Source organism: Nymphaea colorata, chromosome 11, assembly GCF_008831285.2.
Source record: "Nymphaea colorata isolate Beijing-Zhang1983 chromosome 11, ASM883128v2, whole genome shotgun sequence".
NCBI classification, from domain to species: domain Eukaryota; kingdom Viridiplantae; phylum Streptophyta; class Magnoliopsida; order Nymphaeales; family Nymphaeaceae; genus Nymphaea; species Nymphaea colorata.
Genome location: NC_045148.1, coordinates 3,889,545 through 3,908,727, shown reverse-complemented (window position 1 = coordinate 3,908,727; position 19,183 = coordinate 3,889,545). Strand labels below are relative to the sequence as shown.

The following is a 19,183-nucleotide window of genomic DNA, read 5'->3' as shown; positions in this document are numbered from 1 at the left end:
TCTACTTTATTTTAAATAAGAAATTTGATGTTAAACAAGCTTTTCAATGCTTTAAAGCTCTCGTTGAAAACCTAATAGGAAAGAAATAAAGAATTTTCAAAGTGATGGAGAGGACAGTTATTTCATCAAGTAGGAATCCACCATCTTATATATTGTCCCCCACACTGAAGAGCAAAATGGGATCTTAGAAAGAGAAAGTTGACGCCTTGTTGATATTAGTCTCAATCTTATGGCTCATAATCATGTACACCAACATTTCTGTAGTCATGCCTTCCTGAGGGTTTATTTGATTAGTACGTTGCTTTCTGGTCAAAGGAGTCAAAGTCTCTTTAAAAAAAGACTAGATTACAAGTTTCTTACATTTTTTTGGAGTTCCTATTATCCAAATTTGAGAGCTTGTAGCCAATGTAAGCTCAATTTCCTACATAGGTTGCATGTTTTTTTGAGTTATAGTTACAATCACCATGGACATGTTTGCCTGAATCCTAAAATTCATGCAATTATTTTCTCCAAGGATGTCAAATTTTTTGAGCAAAAACTTCCCATGATGACGGAGGAAATTGTGGAACCCAAACAAAATGAAGAGCAAAGGAAATTACTTTTTATTAATCCTAAAGTTTCCATTGATTGGATATTGGTTGTGATATAAGGAAGTACAATCTTAGATCCGATAATCAATTAGGGTGAAAGCATAATGATTCTCAAATCGAGCATGATGATCAACTTCAAGGTTCAAGTAGATAGGAACTTGACGAACCACAGGCAGCTCCTATTATACCATAATGAACAAATACCATGGTAATGTGAAATCAAGAAGTATGCTCTCCAAGCTGCTTTTTGTGGTACATATTAAATACCTCAGTTATTTCATTAAGTAGTTCGAGTCTCTAAATGGAGAAAGACTATGCTTGAAGAGTATAAATCTCTCGTTAAAAGCAACATGACTTAGGTATTGGTTCCAACCTTCCTAATAGGTTGTCAGCTCAAATGGGTCTATAAGGTGAGCTGATGGATCGATTGAGCTTTACAAAGCTCGATTTATGGCAAACAAGAAAAAGGAGTAGACTTCTTTGAAACATTCAACTAAATGGTAAAACTAGCTGCCATTCATGTCTGCTCTCTATTGTTGTTAATAAATGAAAGAACATTCAACCAGGGGCGGAGCCATAATTTTTTTTTTTCATTGGGCTCTAAATATATAGTTAACAAATTTTCAATAGTTTTGGGGCCACTGACATATAACTGGACCCAAGTCCATCCAAATTTAACATGTAAATTCAAAGATTTGTAACTCAAGTCCTATATATCTATATAGAGGAGCTGAAGTCCTCCAGCCATCTTGAGCTTTGTCTAATCACATCCATCCAATGCGTTGCATCGGGTGAGTGTGATTAAATATATAGGAGGTGAAATCATCCGGCCATCTTGAGCTCCATCCAATCATGTCCATCTGATGCAGTGCATTGGACGCATAATTAAATATATAGGATCTGAAATTGTCCAACTATCTTGAGCTTCATCCAATCACTTCCATCTAATGCATTGCATTGAGTAAGTATGATTAAACACACGCCAGATGCACTGGAGAATTTTTCTATCCAAACCTGAACAAAAAAGTCCACAAATCCTATATATATATGAACACACACACCCCCTCTTTGCTGAGCCACGTTACTACTTGTGCATTTAAGTATCTACCATACCCAGGGTGACGTAATCCCTCCTATTTTTTACAGATGGAACCCACTCATTTGGGGCAGCTAGACAAGGACCATTTGTTATGTGGCATGGGCTAAAACTGTTGGCACTTTGAAAGCTGTTTTAGGTCTAGTCCACCTACATCCATCGGACTGCGTCATCTTCTTTTGTACATATCATAATTGGGCACAAATGGTATTAACTTTTATTTGTGGTTTGTTTGATCATGTAATCATACCTAGTTTTGTTAATACTTGGTAAACCATGTTTTGAGCATTACATGAGTCGCCACTTATTCTGCAATGAGCTTGTTTGAGAAAGAAATTTGTCATCAATCAGCATTAATGGCATACAATTGCCGTTTTCCATCGAACTTGGTAAGGGTTAGCACTTTTCAGGATTTGTTTGACCTGAATCAGTGACCTTCAGTATCAAGAACCATTCAGGAAAATTTCAGTGACCATCAAATTTGATAAGCATTTTAAACGATTTATCTAACCTTAATCAGTTAACTTACCTTCAGTGTCAACAAACATTCAATGAAAATTTCAATTATCATCAATTCCCTTCAAAAGGCACACACTAGCAAAGTGAAATCTTGTACAAAGTACTCACAAAGCAAAGTCGTGTCATGAGCAAAACCATATTGCACAAAGCACTCGCAAAGCATAGGGCATTGCTCGTGACATGACGTGATTGCCCATAGCATTTGCTTTTCAATCGGGTTGTGATATTAACTACTCTACACAATAATGGTTTTTTGAATGGAAAAGGTCCACCAGCAACATGAATTCACTAGAAAAGGGGCCCTTTACAGTTTTCTAGAAGGACATGGTCAGAAAAAACATGGATAAGATGTCCACTAATAATGTTCAAGAGTCAAAGGCTTGACAATACTCGCATATACAAGGCTTCCAAATTTTGGAATAAAAAGTAAAAGGTCACAATCAAGGGACATGCAATTAGGCCCACTGCACATTGTCTACTTATAAATTGTTTCAATTCTACAAAAATATTAACATTGATAATCTAGAACTTGTCAACCTCATGTACATTGCTGCTGCAAAAAATTGTTTCAAGAGAGAGGTGGTACAGTAGGATGGATCAAGGAAAAGAAAATGAATCCAGTGTTTTGCACACATGATGTACATAGTATTATGAACAACAGGCATACAAATCATCTCCACATAGTGATGCATATGCTTCCTAAGCTGTCAACCAATCATTAGCTGCGACCAGATTGTAGCACCAAACCAGCGTGGACTTTCCTACTGCAACGAATTATAGAATAGAATCAGCACAACTGATATGCCAATAATAATAGGGAGACCAGTCACCAAGTACAGGACACCATATCCCTGCAGATATTTTCATATTTATGTCAAACATGATATTGAGCACTCAATAAAATCAGATGAAAATCATAGAATAGGGCAAACCACTGCTGGAGGCACATCAGTTTCATCATTATCTTCATCAGATTCAATCTCTGCTGCTGTATCCCAGTCAATATTGAGCCTTTTAGCAGCTAATACAGGGTCAATGCCAGTGTCGGTTGCTTTTGCATACAATGATTTTCTAGGCTTCTTCTTTGTTGCTTCAACCTAATAGAAAAAGTAAAATAAATGAAAGAAAATAAGTAGGTTGGTTATGAACTTTTATGCAAGATTATTTGAACTTTGAAGCAGCGGTGCTTTTGACTCTATGACAGGACCCACACATTATCAAAAGAAAAGGCAAATGGTCTCACCGGATAGTGCAGATGTAGGAAGGGAAACTAATGAACCAAACATTTCATCTATTGAATTCAAAAGAAACTCGAAGCTGCTAACGGAGATTATTTAATCTAAAAAATAACACTGGCATTGAGGACAAGTTCTAGATGAATATGGAATCGTAGACAGAATAATAATCTGTCCATTATGGATGAAATAAAATAAAAGCAAGTATATCCCTCCAAGGTCATATCTCCTGTTCTTCCATGTAGATAAAGGTAAATATTGTCTGAACAATTTCTGATGGTTCAAATATTACTGCTACTAAGCTGGCCTTGAGATGCTTTATAACAGCATGTTGACATAGGAAATCTAAACTTGGCAAGTTGAGCCACAAATTTCAAGCAAAAAAGAACCATATGTCAACTAAATTTCTAAGGCTAGAATACATACGGTAAAAGTATTTGGGTGACACTGAAAATTTCCACATTGAAATAGCATCAAATCTACTGAACTGCAGTAAAGTGCTTCAAAATATACAATACCATAGACTTCACTACGAAGGACTTGTCCTGCCCCACAAATTTATAAAATGGTTCATAAGTCTAACCAGAATCAATTTGTCTGTGCTTCGAGTTTTAATCTTTTAACAAAAGTAAATCACTCACCATAAACAAAAGGAGGCACATTATTGTCAATATATTTTATTTCTTTGTGGGTTAACTTGTGTAGTGGTCTATCTTGGCTAGGCTTTAGAGCAGGGACAATTCTCTGCAAACAAGAACACCACTGGGAATTCCTAAAATGACACAAAATCATGTATACAATGGGATTGATGGCAATTGGCAAGCAATTCGTTTATCCACCATAAATTTGAGAAAAAAGTTAGAAGCAGATTCACAATATCCAGCATGATGCTGCTTACCAGGTGAGATAACAATGTAGTGAGTATATAATATGGAGCAGAAACACAGATATTGCATTTTTTTAAGCACAATGTAATATTAATGTTAAAAAAGAGAACCAAACAAATGTGAAAAGACACATTCTTTATAAAAATCATGAAAATAAATTTAACGGGTTATTATCACGTTTTTTCATGTCTTAGTTCTAGTTGTCATTATTTGAATTTTAAATTTAAATTAATTATTTATTGTCATTTTGTCAACACTGGAACATCATTTTTATCATTTTATCTAGTTATTAGCAATTATGAAAAATCAGGCCTTGCAATTTTTTCAGAACCTAACTTGATTAGTGGAAGTAAAAATCAAGTTTTGATCTGACATCGGACCACTAGATATCAAGTTCTGACTTCAGAGTTACCAGAACCTGGTCACGAGACTAGGTTTTCACAAAACTTAGTTTTCATAAAAATTCAATTTCCTACCGTCATCCAAGTGTAACCTAAGGCTTCTTCTTGAACTGATATAGAGGTGGCCCTTTCTTCAAGGAACTAAACTGCCTCAAGATACAAATGAAAGTCCACAACGAAGTAGAATATCCTATGATGAAAAAAAAAAAAAAAAAAGCAATTTTGAGTTAACTGCATGAGTGTCATCTTTACTTAGTTACAAGTTACAACTATGTTAACCAATATCTAGCATCAGAGTTATAAACAGATACATGAGAGGTGTTCATATAATCACCTCTGCCTGCAAGAGAAGCCAAGGATCAAGGTTCAAATAAGCAAAGTCAATGTTCAAGGTTCAAAAAAGAAGGCAGTTGGTGAAGTTCACTTGTTGCACATCAGTTTAATGCTTTTTATTCTGGATCCCAGCACAGATTAAAGCAAAGAACATTTATCTGCGAGTGTTTCTGCCATCAGAAACCAGTTCTTAATCTGTGAATTATCTCCCTCTCTCTCTTTTCTGCAAGTCCATTATATGTGTCTAACCATTGTAGCAGCAAGCTAGCTTTTGCCTCCAGCCCTTCTATGGAGATGTTTTTGTGTCTAACCATTGTGTCAAAGCTAGCTTTATCTTGTATGGAAATGTCTTCTTTCCATCTCAAGTATGCTGATGTTTGAAATTTTTCAGAAAATGCTATGACAGCCACATGGTTGCTGCATCGAACAAACATGCATGTGTTTTAGCATATCTAATATGTTGCAGCGGAGAAGAAGAGAGTGAGAGAGAGAAGCTGCCGTGAGATTGAACCAAAAGAACTCATTATTACGATAACCCTTATCTCTCTTATAAAAGAGATTAGGGTAGAAAAGGGATTTACAAAATAACTCAATGGGAAATAAGGAAAATATTAAAGAGATCTTATAACTCTGATACCAGAAAATTCTCTCTGCGCTTGCAGATGTCCAGGCAAAACTTTTATTCCTCGAAAACCACCTTCTCAAGCTAGAAGTTCAGATTAGTCATCTCTCCAACTTAGTTACCCAAGCTAAGCCTGTAACCACCACCATACCATCAAAAACCCCTATCCAAAGTCTGGTTTTAGGTCACCTCGAGTCTCTAGAAGGAAGAACCCACACCATCGAAACCAAGATCATTCAAATTCAGAAGCAACTCTCATGAACGATAACCTTGCGATCAAAAGGGCTCTGTCAGTCACAAACGCCATTGAGTCCCCCGCAGTCGCATACGTCAAGCCTTCTGAAAACTCATCCGTCGGAGCTGCCACATCTGCTCTAATCAAGCAGAACAATACCCTAATTCAGTTGGTCACCCAAGTGATCGACAACCAAGTACAACTCGCAGCAAAGTTGAGCGAACTTTCTACCACACTCAGGGCGGTAACTTCAAAAGGAGATACTCTGTCAGATTCTCTGGTAGACGAACTCGGAAAGAAACTTAAGGACCTTTCAATGGGCAAGCCAGTCGAAAAGAAAGGAAAATTGCATGTCGTCAAAGATCCCTACTCCATCCTCGCAAACGAGAAAAAGAAAATCAAAGATGGTTCGACGACCATCCGTTAGCTCTTCCCAAACTCAGGTTTCAAACTCACAACCAGAGTTTGAAGATCAGATCCGAGACTACCGCACCAGACAAAGAAGACGCCTCAATTTCCAAAGAAGGGTCAACTCCATAATACGGCGTAATCATCAAGAGGTCCTAGAAGAACAGCTGCAACCAGAACAGCAGCTAGCAAGATCCTTACGGGAGCGAGCAAACATGGTACCGGCAGAGGTACTATACTCTGCCCGTAGCAACACCAGCCAACACCGTGTCTACCAACACCTATCAGAAGAAGCAATCTCATGCCTCGATGATCAGCAAGTAGACCGGCCGGCCGTTCATCCAACCGGAAAGCTATCAGGCATTATACCGAAGCAATTTTCGATTCATCCACGTTGGACTAGCACAAGTCCGACTGCAAATCCTGCACAGGAGAGACGAAGGCACCCAAGCCTTGGTTGTCTTCCGTGACAACAGGTGGCAGAATGACCAAACTATATTCGCCACCATGGAAGTAGATCTGTCAAGAGGAAATCAAATTATTTTTATCATTCCTGACACGATCTTAACCTTAGGAGACTTCTACCGCCATTTTCAAATCTCCATCCAAACCCGAGGGTACACCAATTGGAGAAATGGAGAAGCAAATCTGATCCTTACAAGAGGATTAATCGGACGGCTTTCCAATACACCCAACATGGTTTTTGCCTACCAAATCAGCCATGTCACTGATTATCTGGCAAGTCATGGCGTAACAGCCATCCCAAGTAGAAGACTAAGTAACTAAGGTATGCAGGGTCTCAATTGGATTATCCGACCCTCAGCAGCAACCACCCCTATGCAACCAACTGAGATGGAATCTACAAATTTAGTTGACAGACGCATATCCCTTCGGTTTTCTGAGTACGAGCTTGCCACTACTGAAGGGGAGAATGACGCTGAAATCACAAAGCATACCATACTAGCCCTCCTCAACACGCATGAGGAAGAAGAGGAGGAGGAAGATGAAATGGCATATTACCAATACCTAGCAATCCAACAGGAAGCAGAGCAAGTGCCACGGTACGACACCGATAATGATTCAGACGAATTCCTAAATCTTTGGGCTTCTGACAAACAAGAAAAAGTATTCGTACTTGACGAATACGACTATCCCCAAATGAAGGAGTTATCATGAGTTATCGCCTCTGCAACCTCAGGGACTACCACAGCACAATCCCCATACAACCCTCCTGCGGACATATCCATGAGTATGCCAGGGTACCCCGGCCACAGGAAGGACTCGTCCCATCAAACCAGATGTGGACATCCCCTCCAGCAGCCGCACAAAATTCAGAGGAGGAAGAAATGACGAAATGTGCAATTTACCCACAGCCTCAACAGGGGTAATTTTCGTCATCCCAACACAAATAGGATTATTCCATGATGTGTTTTCTCGATGGGAATCCATAACCAAAAATCTGGTCTCAGAAAAAGGATTCTCAGACACCAGGGACAAAGCTGAGTTCATGGAAAACTTACTCGGTGAAATAGAAAAATTAATCTGGATACAATGGAGAATGGAGTATCGAACCGAGTATGAAGCTCTGATTGCCACCGCCGATGGCAGGGAAGGCACTCAAAATATCCTATCACAAATGCGCAGGGTATTCTCGTTGGAAGATCCCACACAAGGAACAACGGGTATACAGGATCAAGCATATCGAGATCTCGAAAAACTATCCTGCATCAACGTAAAATATATCATTCAGTACATGAATGATTATCTCTGATTAGCAGCAAAATCCGGGAGAATGTTCATTAGCCCAGAACTTTCAGAAAAATACTGGATGAAAATGCCAGGAGATCTAGGGAACAGAAACAAACAGGCATTTGACGCCAAATACCCAGGCGTAACGATAGGACTCACCCCTCGAATCCTATTTACTTATCAATACCTTGATCAAGAATGCAAGGATGCTGCATTCAAGCGATCTCTGAAGAACTTATCATTTTGCTCCCAAATCCCTATCCCAGGTTACTACAGAGAAAAAGAAATACGGCATGCGAAAATCTACCACTTACAGAGGTAAACCACACCCAACGCATGCAAGAATTGAAAAAAGAAAGCACCTGCTTCGAAACAAAAAATGCAAGTGCTACTTATGTGGCGAGGAAGGCCACTTTGCCAGAGAATGCCCCAATGATTACAAAAATGTAAAAAGGGCGGCAATTTTTGAGAGTCTAGAACTTCCAGAAGATCACGACATTATATCAGTCCAAGAAGGAGAAGAGCTCAGTGACACCATATACTCTATCTCAGAAAATGAAGAAATAGACGAATCCTTGGAGCACCAAACACAGACTCTCAGTATAAACATGCTTGGGGAGGAAGATGGAGGCTACCGTCCCCAGATCAAATTGCCTATACAACAGACGACCTGCAGCCATGAATGGCAGTATAATCAACAAGTTGACAACCCTACTTGCATCTGTTGTAGGCGACAATCAATTAAACGGGCACGAATCAGCTGCCCAAGGTGCTTGATAGTAGCCTGCAATCTCTGCGGTCCCTACTATTTCCAGAAAAAAGTTCCCGTTGAACCCGTTCAGCAGACGACGGAACAACCCTCCTCCTTTCACAAACTCATCCTGCAACAATCAGAATACATCATTTGGTGCGAAGCAGAGATAACTCGTCTGAAAAAGGAGATTCAATACCTCAGGGATCAGCTCTTGATCAAGCATCTCTCGGATGACCTTGAAGAACTCACTCTAGTAGACAAGAACAGACAGCAAAAAGGTAAAAGCCTTCTCCTTACCGACGATGATTGTTTTATCCTACAGGGAGAAACTACCAACGCAGCCTCAGGTGGTGGGGGAAAGATCATTAAAAATCGTCTCTACAACCTCACCGCACATATTGATATTCCCGGAGTCAAAATATTTTCCGTCAGAGCAATCTTAGACACCGGTGCAGAAACAATCAACCTGCTGTCCAACTGTTGACAGCAATACCACAACAAAGAAGACTACAATCTGAAGACAGAAAAACGCTGCTATCAGCAAGCCCACAACTGAAAACGAATCCCCACTGTTTGTATTGTTTGCGCTGACCAACGACTTATCTATTTATGCATCTAACGCTGCTGTACCACAGTTTATCCTTCACAGATCATGAATAACGACAGCAAATAAGACCATCAAAATAAACTTGCCATAGACGTCATAGATAGCAGTCCTCCACTTGGCTGCGTTGATCATATAACATATCAAATCATAAGCAATTAATCAGCGCAGACTCCCACACAGCTGCGATACTATATACACTTCTGAGAATCCACGGCTGGAGTCTATTCACGCATCTCTCCTAGCGTGAATAGACTCCTCCACACTGTTCCGTTGCTAGAAAACAGCAACTAGAACAGGCAAGAGGTGAAGGAGAAAGAAACGGAGGAAGTGGAAGAGATCAAGCCTGAAAGGAGACGGAGGATCGCCGACGGTGTGCGTCACGTCCGCGCGCCGGCTGTGTGCTTCACGTCGCCAGATGTATGGACGTCCGCTGTCCGCGCGCCGGCTGTTTGCTCCACGTCTCCAGTCACGTCCGTAGCTCTGATACCATGTTGCAGCGGAGAAGAAGAGAGTGAGAGAGAGAAGCTGCCGTGAGATTGAACCAAAAGAACTCATTATTACGATAACCCTTATCTCTCTTATAAAAGAGATTAGGGTAGAAAAGGGATTTACAAAATAACTCAATGGGAAATAAGGAAAATTATTAAAGAGATCTTATAACTCTTTAATATTACAAGGAACCTCCTAAAACATAAAACTTTTCTTGTTCAACATAATAAATTGAAGAGCCAACTCAAAAGCAGGCATGATTTCATAACTCCATTCGATTTGAGCATAAAATTAAAAATCCAAAACATTTATCCTTAACTTTCAAACACAATGCATTTGGTCTATGATGCACCAAGGACACCCATACCAGTGTTATCTGTATCGTACCATACGACTCGTCTGGGTGAAGAAAACCTAGATGATATGGGTTTGATACACGATACGCTTGTGTATTGCACCCGTATCAAGTGTATCGTACGATACACACAATACACCCTGTATCTTATGATAAGGGGTTAAAATTTAGAAAAGGGGCCTCAGGTCCCTTTTTGCTTCATTTTTTTAAACTGAGACCCTCTCTCCCTCTCTCTAAACTTCTCTAAAGCATGTGAGAGCATTTTGCTGGTTTCTCCAAAAAATCACTGATTCGAGGAAGAAACCATCGATTTGATGAACTCACAACATAGTTTACTAAAATCTACAATACTCTAAAGTCTAAAATCATATGTGATAGATGCTCTTTAAACTTGTGATAAATCATGAATTGGCTATTTTTCTTGAGTTTTCCTGATTTTCCTGATTTTTTTAAATTGTTTAGTGTTTTTTAATTAAAAAATCAATTTTACGATACATTACGGTACACTTACGATACGTTATGATATGGCGTATGGGTTGGCCCAACCAACACATGATACGATACGCCAGTGACAACATTGACCCGTACCACAACTACAATGGACAATGGATGATGAGTTTAGGCCTCCAGACTGGGCCTGTCATCCAGATTAAGCCTGCCAAGCATTCAGATGTCACCTAGAACTCAAACAAAAATCAGTAAATGCATTGTCTAATTAATAGTCACTGATCTTTATGACAAGATTTAAGAATAAGATTTTTGAAATCACAAGGGATCCATGACAACCAAGCTCTTTCCTGCTTCCCCCACCTTCCATCAAACAAATGCACTACCATCCATTCCCCCCTCTACTTCTTTTCCTCCATGGGGCCCCCAATCATCCATCATCTACCATTTCTAAATGGAAAAAACTCAACTAGAAATCTGTAACTCCATTTTCTAATTGATAGGCATTGACCTTTTGTTGATAAGATTTTCTAAACCAAAAGTGCTTCAAAACTACTAGGCCTTTCCCCCTTTCCTCATCCTCCGACATACTCCACCCATTCTCCTCTACTTCTTTTCCTCCACGGGAACCCAATCATCCATCGTCCACCAATTTTAGATAATAAGGCTTACCATTTTAAGGAGAAAGCTTCGTTAAAGAAAGAGTTAACATGAAACATGAATGAGATTTTTGTTGCTCCGGTTGCTGAAAAAAGACAAAAAAAAACTTAGGAAGATGGGTTTGATTTACTGACAGCAATGGATACAATGGTAATGCGAAAGAACTGAAGCCAAAGTTGTATGTAGGAGGTTCTTAAGTTAAACAGTTCATGATGCAAGATAAAAAAGGGAAAGATTAGAAAAAGTTAAATGTCCTTCCTTTACCATCCCTCTTTAACCAACCACAATAAACTCAGTGGGCTTAAGCTGTAAATGTGCTAACAATGGCAAAAATAAAAAATGCCCATCAAATCAAAGGAAAGGATCACAGGTTTTTGGCACTAGTAAAATTGGTTACTAAGAAATATGCTAGAATCACCAAACTACAAGTAAACAATATTTAAAGAAAATATCTAGATTCTAACAATCAAAATATACTTGTGAAGCACTCTTGAAGCACAGAAGATGGTCAATGTAAGTCCAGTACAGTAAGCTGAACAGGAGTATTTTCATTTAAGAGTAGATGTTCATCTGACTTGAGTTGATGGTGATTCAAGTGTGATCAAACCATGGAGGCCTAAACTCATCTCCATTTGGCTTAGAAAAAAATTGAAACTTAGGTGTTTGATTTTCCCCCTTTCTGCTGTCTCCTCTTTCAGTCTACACTCCCCATCCTCAGTTCCACTGGATACTAGTGAGGCTGCACTCTCCTAGTTTCCACCATCACCAGTGTATCTCCTCCTTGGACTTGTTCTCCTTGTGGCATCATGGCATGTCACTTTCTCTCTCTTGGTCCCAGTTTCCACCATCATTGGTGACCTCCTCAGTCCTCTCTATCTCCCCAGTAGTATCAAACGTATCCCCTTCTCTGGGGCTCCCTCTCCACTACAGCATTTCTACTTGCTCTTAGCTCACTTTCCACCATCTGCCAGCAACCTCTTCTCTCTCTCCTCCTCCCCTCCCCGCCCACCACCCAACCCCATAGCATAAGGTGATGAGTCGTCAACCTCTCCCACACACTGCCCTGATTTATCAGCTAATGTCATAGGCTTACAGCTTAAATACTGTTTTTTACATAAGTATATAAGATGGTAGACGCACAGACATGCGTGTATATATATATATATATATATATATATATATATATATATAATATATATATATATATATATATATATATATTGTCTGCTTATGTTTCGATTAATGTGGTATATAAATTCTAGATGTTGTGGCTTTATATATAAGTTTATAAACTATAACCCATCTTATATGTAAGTTTATTATATAATCCGTTTCACATAAATAAGTTTGGAAGCATTTTATATTAGTTTATTACACAATCTGTTCTATAGATATAAGCTCATAATCTTTAAAAACTAAAAGTTAATTCATTGATAGAATGATAGCTTGTTAATTTCTGGTCGATGATTTTGCTGTTTGTATATATATGTATCCTCAATGCAGTCTGATTTTTCCAAAAAAGTGACAGGTGCACCCGAACCCCATACCTGTGTAACAGTTCTCAAGTTTTTATAGGCAAGGTTCTTCTTGGTATTAATTGGCAATGTTATCTTTGTAAAGAAAATGTGAGTTTTCTACTAATTAAACATAGGTAACAATTCAAAATAATAACTACACCTAAGAAAAAGACAATATACTAAAAAAAATTATTTCCTGTGAAAAACAAAAAGAAAAACATGACAAAAATGTGTTCCTTATATTGGTATTGTTTCAAAAAAATATTTTTTCCATTTCTTCATTTTCTCTTTTTTCCATTTCTTTCTTTTTAAGTATATATTTGTGAAAATGACTAAAAGGTACCAGTGGAATGGCAACCTTTAGACAAGACCTATAAGAAGCTTGAGGCTACTAAAAGGTTCATCCTTACTAGCTTCCTCGTCAATTGCATCTGAGACAAACCGATTGAGGAGCTCATTGGAAAATTTTGGTAAGTCCAGCTATTCATAACTTGCGCTTTGATTAAGATATTAAAAGGAAAAGGTGCAATAGAAATAGTTAACTACAGATACTTCAAATATAACAGTTAAAATATGAAAGAAGCTTATATTTTGGCTGACCATAATGAACCTTGATGTACATTCCCCGACAAGAAACAACATGTAGTAGCAAGAGATGCTGATCCAAAAGTAATTACCTCTGATCTTAATAAATGTTGTATAACTAGCATGCATCCAAGTAGAAGATGTATGTTATACCTCAAGATTAGGCCACTGAATCAATTCATCAGCAAGCTTACGAAGGGCAGAACGGTCTTCAGGAATCCTTCCCTTGTTAACCTGCAAAGAAAAGTTCCAGTAAACAAATCAAACAAATGAATAATACCAAGGCTTCCAGTAGATATAACTGATAAGACCAAGCTTTTAGTTAACTGCTCAGAAGACCAAATAAACATAGTTCAAGGCACTTCAAGCAATGTTATGGATGCAAGTGGTTCAGATGTATATAAGATCCTGTCAGATCTGAATCTGAATTCATACTACTAGCATTTAAACCAAAAACATCCAACAATGCAAAGTTCAATCCAATACTAAAACGTATTTCAAGTTTTCAACTATCACCAAGAAAAATTAGTCAGGGTTGTTTTCCTTTACGTGTAAAACAGTCATAGAATTGGACATCAACTAAAACATAAATTAGTTTCAACTTAAAATACGATCCGGGAGTGACCTCAATCAGAATAAAATCTGAAATGAAAATCCAAATCAAATACGCCATCTGACTGATTTTTCATGGCCAGAAACCAAGAATAACTGTTGTTAAAAATCTACAAGAAGGTGCACAGCATAAAGGTTGCTGTCTCTTCCGTCATTCACATATTCTCATTCTGCAAAAAGACTATGAAAGAGCAGATCCTGTGAAGTTGACAGTGGGCCAAGAGAAATGATGAGAAAAAGCTTGTCTGAACCGCTTATAACCCAAGTAAGATGTGATATATCAGGTGCACAGACTCACAGAGTACCACAAACCGACATGTTTGGAGCAAAAAATGTGGCACCTCTGTTTAACTTATGTTTCTGCCCAATCCAAACCTAAAAGGACAAGCATAGTTTGCAAGGACAGCCAAATATAGAAATATGCCTTGATGGATTCTATTTTTCACTCAAAAAAGCCAAAATGAACAGTTTTTTCTTTTACATTATATTTGTTGATGGTTTTATCCACCATATGCCTTTCTGCAAACCCATAAAATACACTCAAGTCACTATTTTCCTTCATCATTCTTTTTTATTTTGGTTTTGACCTTTTTTCTGCTTTAGGAGACAATCTTGAGAAGTCCTATTGCGGTTTTAATGCAACAGAGTCCAATCATGAAATTGAAAACAAAAACAAGATAATCTTTTCTGAAAACTTAAAGTGTTGTATCCAGCAAATAAAATGTTCAGTTAACATTTTATTTAACATAAAACCAAGTCAAGATGGTCCTGAGAAGAAACCAGCAGTTGGTCACTTTGCAGAATCACTACCAGGAGCAAATAAGAAGACAGCACATGACAAATCAAATTTTGACTTAGCATTTCTTGCAACGCAAATTGAAGAATGCATGTCAAATCTTTATGAATCACAGAGTTGCATGCACTTCCTCCCAGCTTCTTTTCTTTCATTTGGATTCACAATTTTTTGTAGTTCTTGAATTAACTTGGGACCTTTGGGTAGAATTTGCCATACATGCATGGTTGAATCGTTCGAAACTACCACATAATGTTCCAATTTGCAACCCACTTTTGTGTAGCAGAAAAGAGTTCACTACATAAACAGGCAGCACAAAAAAACAAACTAAAAACATGAGCACTACTGTGGTGGATGGATACATGTAATGAGGTCATCTAAAATAACCAAATAACATACATCTTCCAGAGCAGCAACTATTTCCTCCCTGGTTACATAATCTGGATCATCAAGTTCTAGAGTCTGCCTTCTTTCAGCTTCTCTTGGATCTTCAATCATGATCGTTAGCTTAACCTGAAACCAAAAAAATAAAATAAACAATACCATTGATCAATTTTATGAAGAAGATAAATCCTACTAACTTAGTTCCATCAACAATACAATTGATAGCTAACTTTTCCCTTGATTTGTTCGATGTCATCCACTCTAAAACCACAACACAAGAAAACGCCAAGAAAGAAAGCAAAAATGGAACCCTTTCTTGAGAATAGCAAGATGAACATAGGTGACTCGTCATTAAATGCTCAGCAGCTCAAGTGTCCAAATAGTGAAATTAGCAAGGATAGGCAGACATTGCTGGTCTGTGCATTATATAAATGTCCTCCTAAGAATAGAAAACAGTAGATATAAAGGATTGCATTTGCTGATTAGATGGCATAGATGAGGAAATTTTGAAATATAATTCATTTATACTAAAAGCATAGGGTATACTTTTCAAAGTTTTAAACATACTTAAAATACATGATAGATTCATAAATTATTATTACAGAAGGCAATCAAAATATAAAATGGTGCCTGAACACATGTTGTCGAGGCATTTGTTTATTCCACCTACACATTTCAAGACAAATAAAATGTTCCCATAATACATACCCGACGATGCTCCTTATTAGTTTATGTAATACTTTGAAGTTTGAACTGATAGATTTTTCTCCCCAAAAGATGAAATGATTTCCAAAGCAGTGGATTTATCTTTCTGAATGCTTCATGAAGTAAAGAACTCACTAACTATAGAATTGGCCAATTCAACATTAGGACCTAAAGCTATCCTTGTTCTTCCCGTCACTAATACCTATCATAAATATCCTTCACTTCAAAGATTGGTTTGCATACCAGACCCGACCACATCAGATAGCTAGACATGGTACACAATAACAAAAAAATTGGTGACCTTGTAACGTTTAGACCAGAATTCATGACTGTTTCACAACGGACTAACCTTAAATGAATAGATTCTAATAGATAGAGGCCTACAAGAGAATAAAATGAAATCAACTTATGTGTAGAATTGCGATGAAGGAAAATGTTTGGAGGCAGACATATTCACTCAGCAAGCTCCAAGGCGAGTAAAGATTAGTTCATGGCAGGGGTCAAATATTTTCGATACTTACTCAAGACACCACATTCACATAAAAATCAATTAAACGATGTAGATTAAATGTTCTCGACAAGCACTTTTCTAAGTAAGTAAATTCAGAGTTGGAGACAATATCATTACATTCAGTTGTTTCAGAACCCATCTGCAATGCGTGCCAAACGTTCCACGAAGATAAAATTTCGTGGTAACTATCAAGTTTCATTAACCTTTTTAACGGACAGCGAGGAATAGGATCTAAATCAATAGAATCATGCGCATCCAAGCTCATACGATCGAAAGTAAGTAGTCTACTTGGCACTTGCATTAAAATCTACTCCATTCACATAAACATCAGCACAGTGAAAGTCAACCGAACATAGCATCCAAGCGAGATAGAGAGAGAGAGAGAGCACCTCACCGAACGACATGTCTCTGTTCTTCCTCAGGAGCTCCAAAACCTTCAAATTGGAAATCACAAGAAAAAATCAACATCTTAGAGAGCGAGCAAGCGAGAGAGAGAGAGAGAGAGAGAGAGAGAGAGAGAGAGAGACCCTCTTGATCTGAGAAACGCATTCAAGGTCCTCCTCGGTGGGTTCAGGAGCCCCGTATCCCACTTGGGTATCCTGCCGGTTCTGTGCAGATGAGGAGGCGAAGGCGGCAATGCGCCTCCTGGCCGACCGATGATGGACCCCATCTCGACCACGCCATGGACGGTGGCACACACAGATTGAGGAAGAAGAAGAAGATGATAGTGAAGATGATGACGATGAAGAAGACGAGTTTCTCGTGTACAGAGAGTTTATGTAGTTTCTGGACGGAAAGCGAGGGAGAAGCAGGAAGGTAGACCTCCCATGGCACCAGGCAACCATCTCCATGGCCGCTTCTTTGACTGCTCTGTCTGCTCCACCACCACCACCACTACCACCAGCAAGCTAACCAATGGATAGACTCGTTATCGTAGATGAGAAACAACGAAGACAATCCTCACATCACCAATCATTGCCGTTTAACAGACAGCCAATCCTTTCGTCTCTCCTGTTTACAAGCAAATACCCTTGAGACAGCCAATTCTTGGTTGCAAAAATCAGTGAATTATCCGGGTGAGCTGGAGTTGCTACAATATAAAGATACGCCTTTGAATCTTCTACCCCGTCCGGCCAACTAGGGGCGTTAATAATTTTCTGTCATCCGATTTTAATCCCAATGGAGAGAAACTAAACTGATTAGCATCTGAATTTTGAATTGGGCGTAGGATTTTCTTACTCAATTCAATGGATATATGACTTTAATTTACGAGTCCCGATTAAATATAAAAATATGGTAGCCTACCAATGTTTCTTTGCCTCCACTCTAATGGTCTCATCATAAGGCCAAGCCAGTCTCCCATCAGTTCAGAAATCCACAATAGGATATGCAGGATTTTCTCAACTCTCAGGCGACCACTACTGTTGTCTAATCACTTACTTTAGCAGGTCGGATGGTAATATATATATATATTCTAAAGATTCAAATTAAGGCTAACATTTTGTGTGTGTATATATGTGATAATTAAAATATGCTGGCTGCCAGATATATTGTATGGTCAAACATTTAAAAGCCATAGTTGAAAAAAACAAAAACCATTGCCAACACTAAAAGGTTCACATTTTGTTTAAAACATTCAACATTTTTTTACTGTGGAATGAAAAGGTTATGTTTTTCCCTTTATCCAAGTAGTTATATATATATATATATATATTCGATGAATGTTGTGGCATTGTTGGGAATGTCACTTGGGCTTGACTTTAGGTGTTCTTTGGGCCACTACCGCCCCTTTCTCCAGCTGCACCGGCAACAAGTCGCTATGGTCCGATGGAGGTGATTACCGAAGCAGAGAACAAGTCCGACATTTTGCTCTTTGCCAGCTTGTCAGTTTCACGTTGTTCCTTTCAAAGGTCCAAAAGTAAACAAGCCACAAAAACAATCGTTTGGATGACAGAGGCTCCAAGTAGCCGTAGGCTGTAGCCAGCCACAAACGGGGGTGGCGAGCTGGTGGTCGTTCCTTTTATTTCCAAATGCTGTTCTTTTTCAAAACATTTTCAATTTGCATGTCGATGTCGATTTGAGGTTGGGGTCGATGTGAAACTTCCTATGGACGACATGCACTGTGATAATCAGGCAGATTTCCTCCAACCCAGTCTTCCATGAGATAATCAGGCAGATTTCCTCCAACCCAGTCTTTCATGAGAAGAGGACAATGAATATGGAAGTAGACTGTCATTTTGTACAAGGTAACTACAAAGGCTGTATGGGAAGTCTCAGTTGGCTGATATGTTTTTGTTTACTATTGGGAAGAAAAGGCTACAGGATTGGGCAAGTTTGGCATGATTTTTTTCATGCTCCAGCTTTAGGGGAACAAGTCAAAGTCTTCTAAATGACCTTATTCAAAATGATGTTAGGATAGTGAAATCCAAGTGTTGTAACAATTTTTGAAATCTGTTTTGTATGTTTTGAGTGACAAGATAAAAGTTTAATTTTCACTTTTCGAAAATTCTTTTTGGTTTGGATGCGAAAATAAGACCTAATGGGGCATTTGAAGTGCAAAAACTAAGATTGTGGCAAACTCAGTTTTGATATCCGAATAAAAAGTACCGAGTTCTGTTTTAGAAAACGGCATCCGATAGAATTCAGATTCAGATTTGGTATTAAATAAATTTTTGATGGAATAATAGAT

General features: G+C 38.4%; 1 protein-coding gene across 4 annotated transcripts; it reads right to left on the bottom strand.

Annotated features, from left to right (window-relative positions):
• Window positions 1–2,691: 2,691 nt before the first annotated feature.
• Window positions 2,692–17,574, bottom strand: LOC116264127 (ycf3-interacting protein 1, chloroplastic). 4 transcript variants are annotated; one of them, XR_004174797.2, is made up of 7 exons: window positions 17,022–17,574; window positions 16,884–16,928; window positions 15,294–15,407; window positions 13,643–13,723; window positions 9,780–9,916; window positions 3,138–3,302; window positions 2,692–3,056 (listed from the first exon to the last, which is right to left on the bottom strand). XR_004174797.2 is itself a non-coding variant. In XM_031644142.2 (6 exons), exons 1-6 carry the CDS (start codon window positions 17,343–17,345, stop codon window positions 2,967–2,969), a joined length of 819 nt encoding a protein of 272 aa, XP_031500002.1. In that variant the 5' UTR covers window positions 17,346–17,571; the 3' UTR covers window positions 2,692–2,966. The 4 variants fall into 4 exon arrangements, 2 of the variants coding, with proteins under 2 accessions (XP_031500002.1, XP_031500004.1); XR_004174798.2 differs by having other exon boundaries at window positions 2,692–2,969; XM_031644142.2 differs by lacking the exon at window positions 9,780–9,916 and having other exon boundaries at window positions 17,022–17,571.
• Window positions 17,575–19,183: the final 1,609 nt, after the last annotated feature.

What these genes read in the sequence shown, in the direction of transcription:
- LOC116264127 (XM_031644142.2), bottom strand. Translation starts at nt 17,345, where the DNA reads ATGGAGATGGTTGCCTGGTGCCATGGGAGGTCTACCTTCCTGCTTCTC. An exon ending in GCGTTTCTCAGATCAAGAGG is followed by an intron (nt 16,929 to 17,021) that starts GTCTCTCTCTCT and finishes TCCAATTTGAAG; the next exon opens with GTTTTGGAGCTCCTGAGGAA. An exon ending in TAGTTGCTGCTCTGGAAGAT is followed by an intron (nt 13,724 to 15,293) that starts GTATGTTATTTG and finishes TTTTCTTTGCAG; the next exon opens with GTTAACAAGGGAAGGATTCC.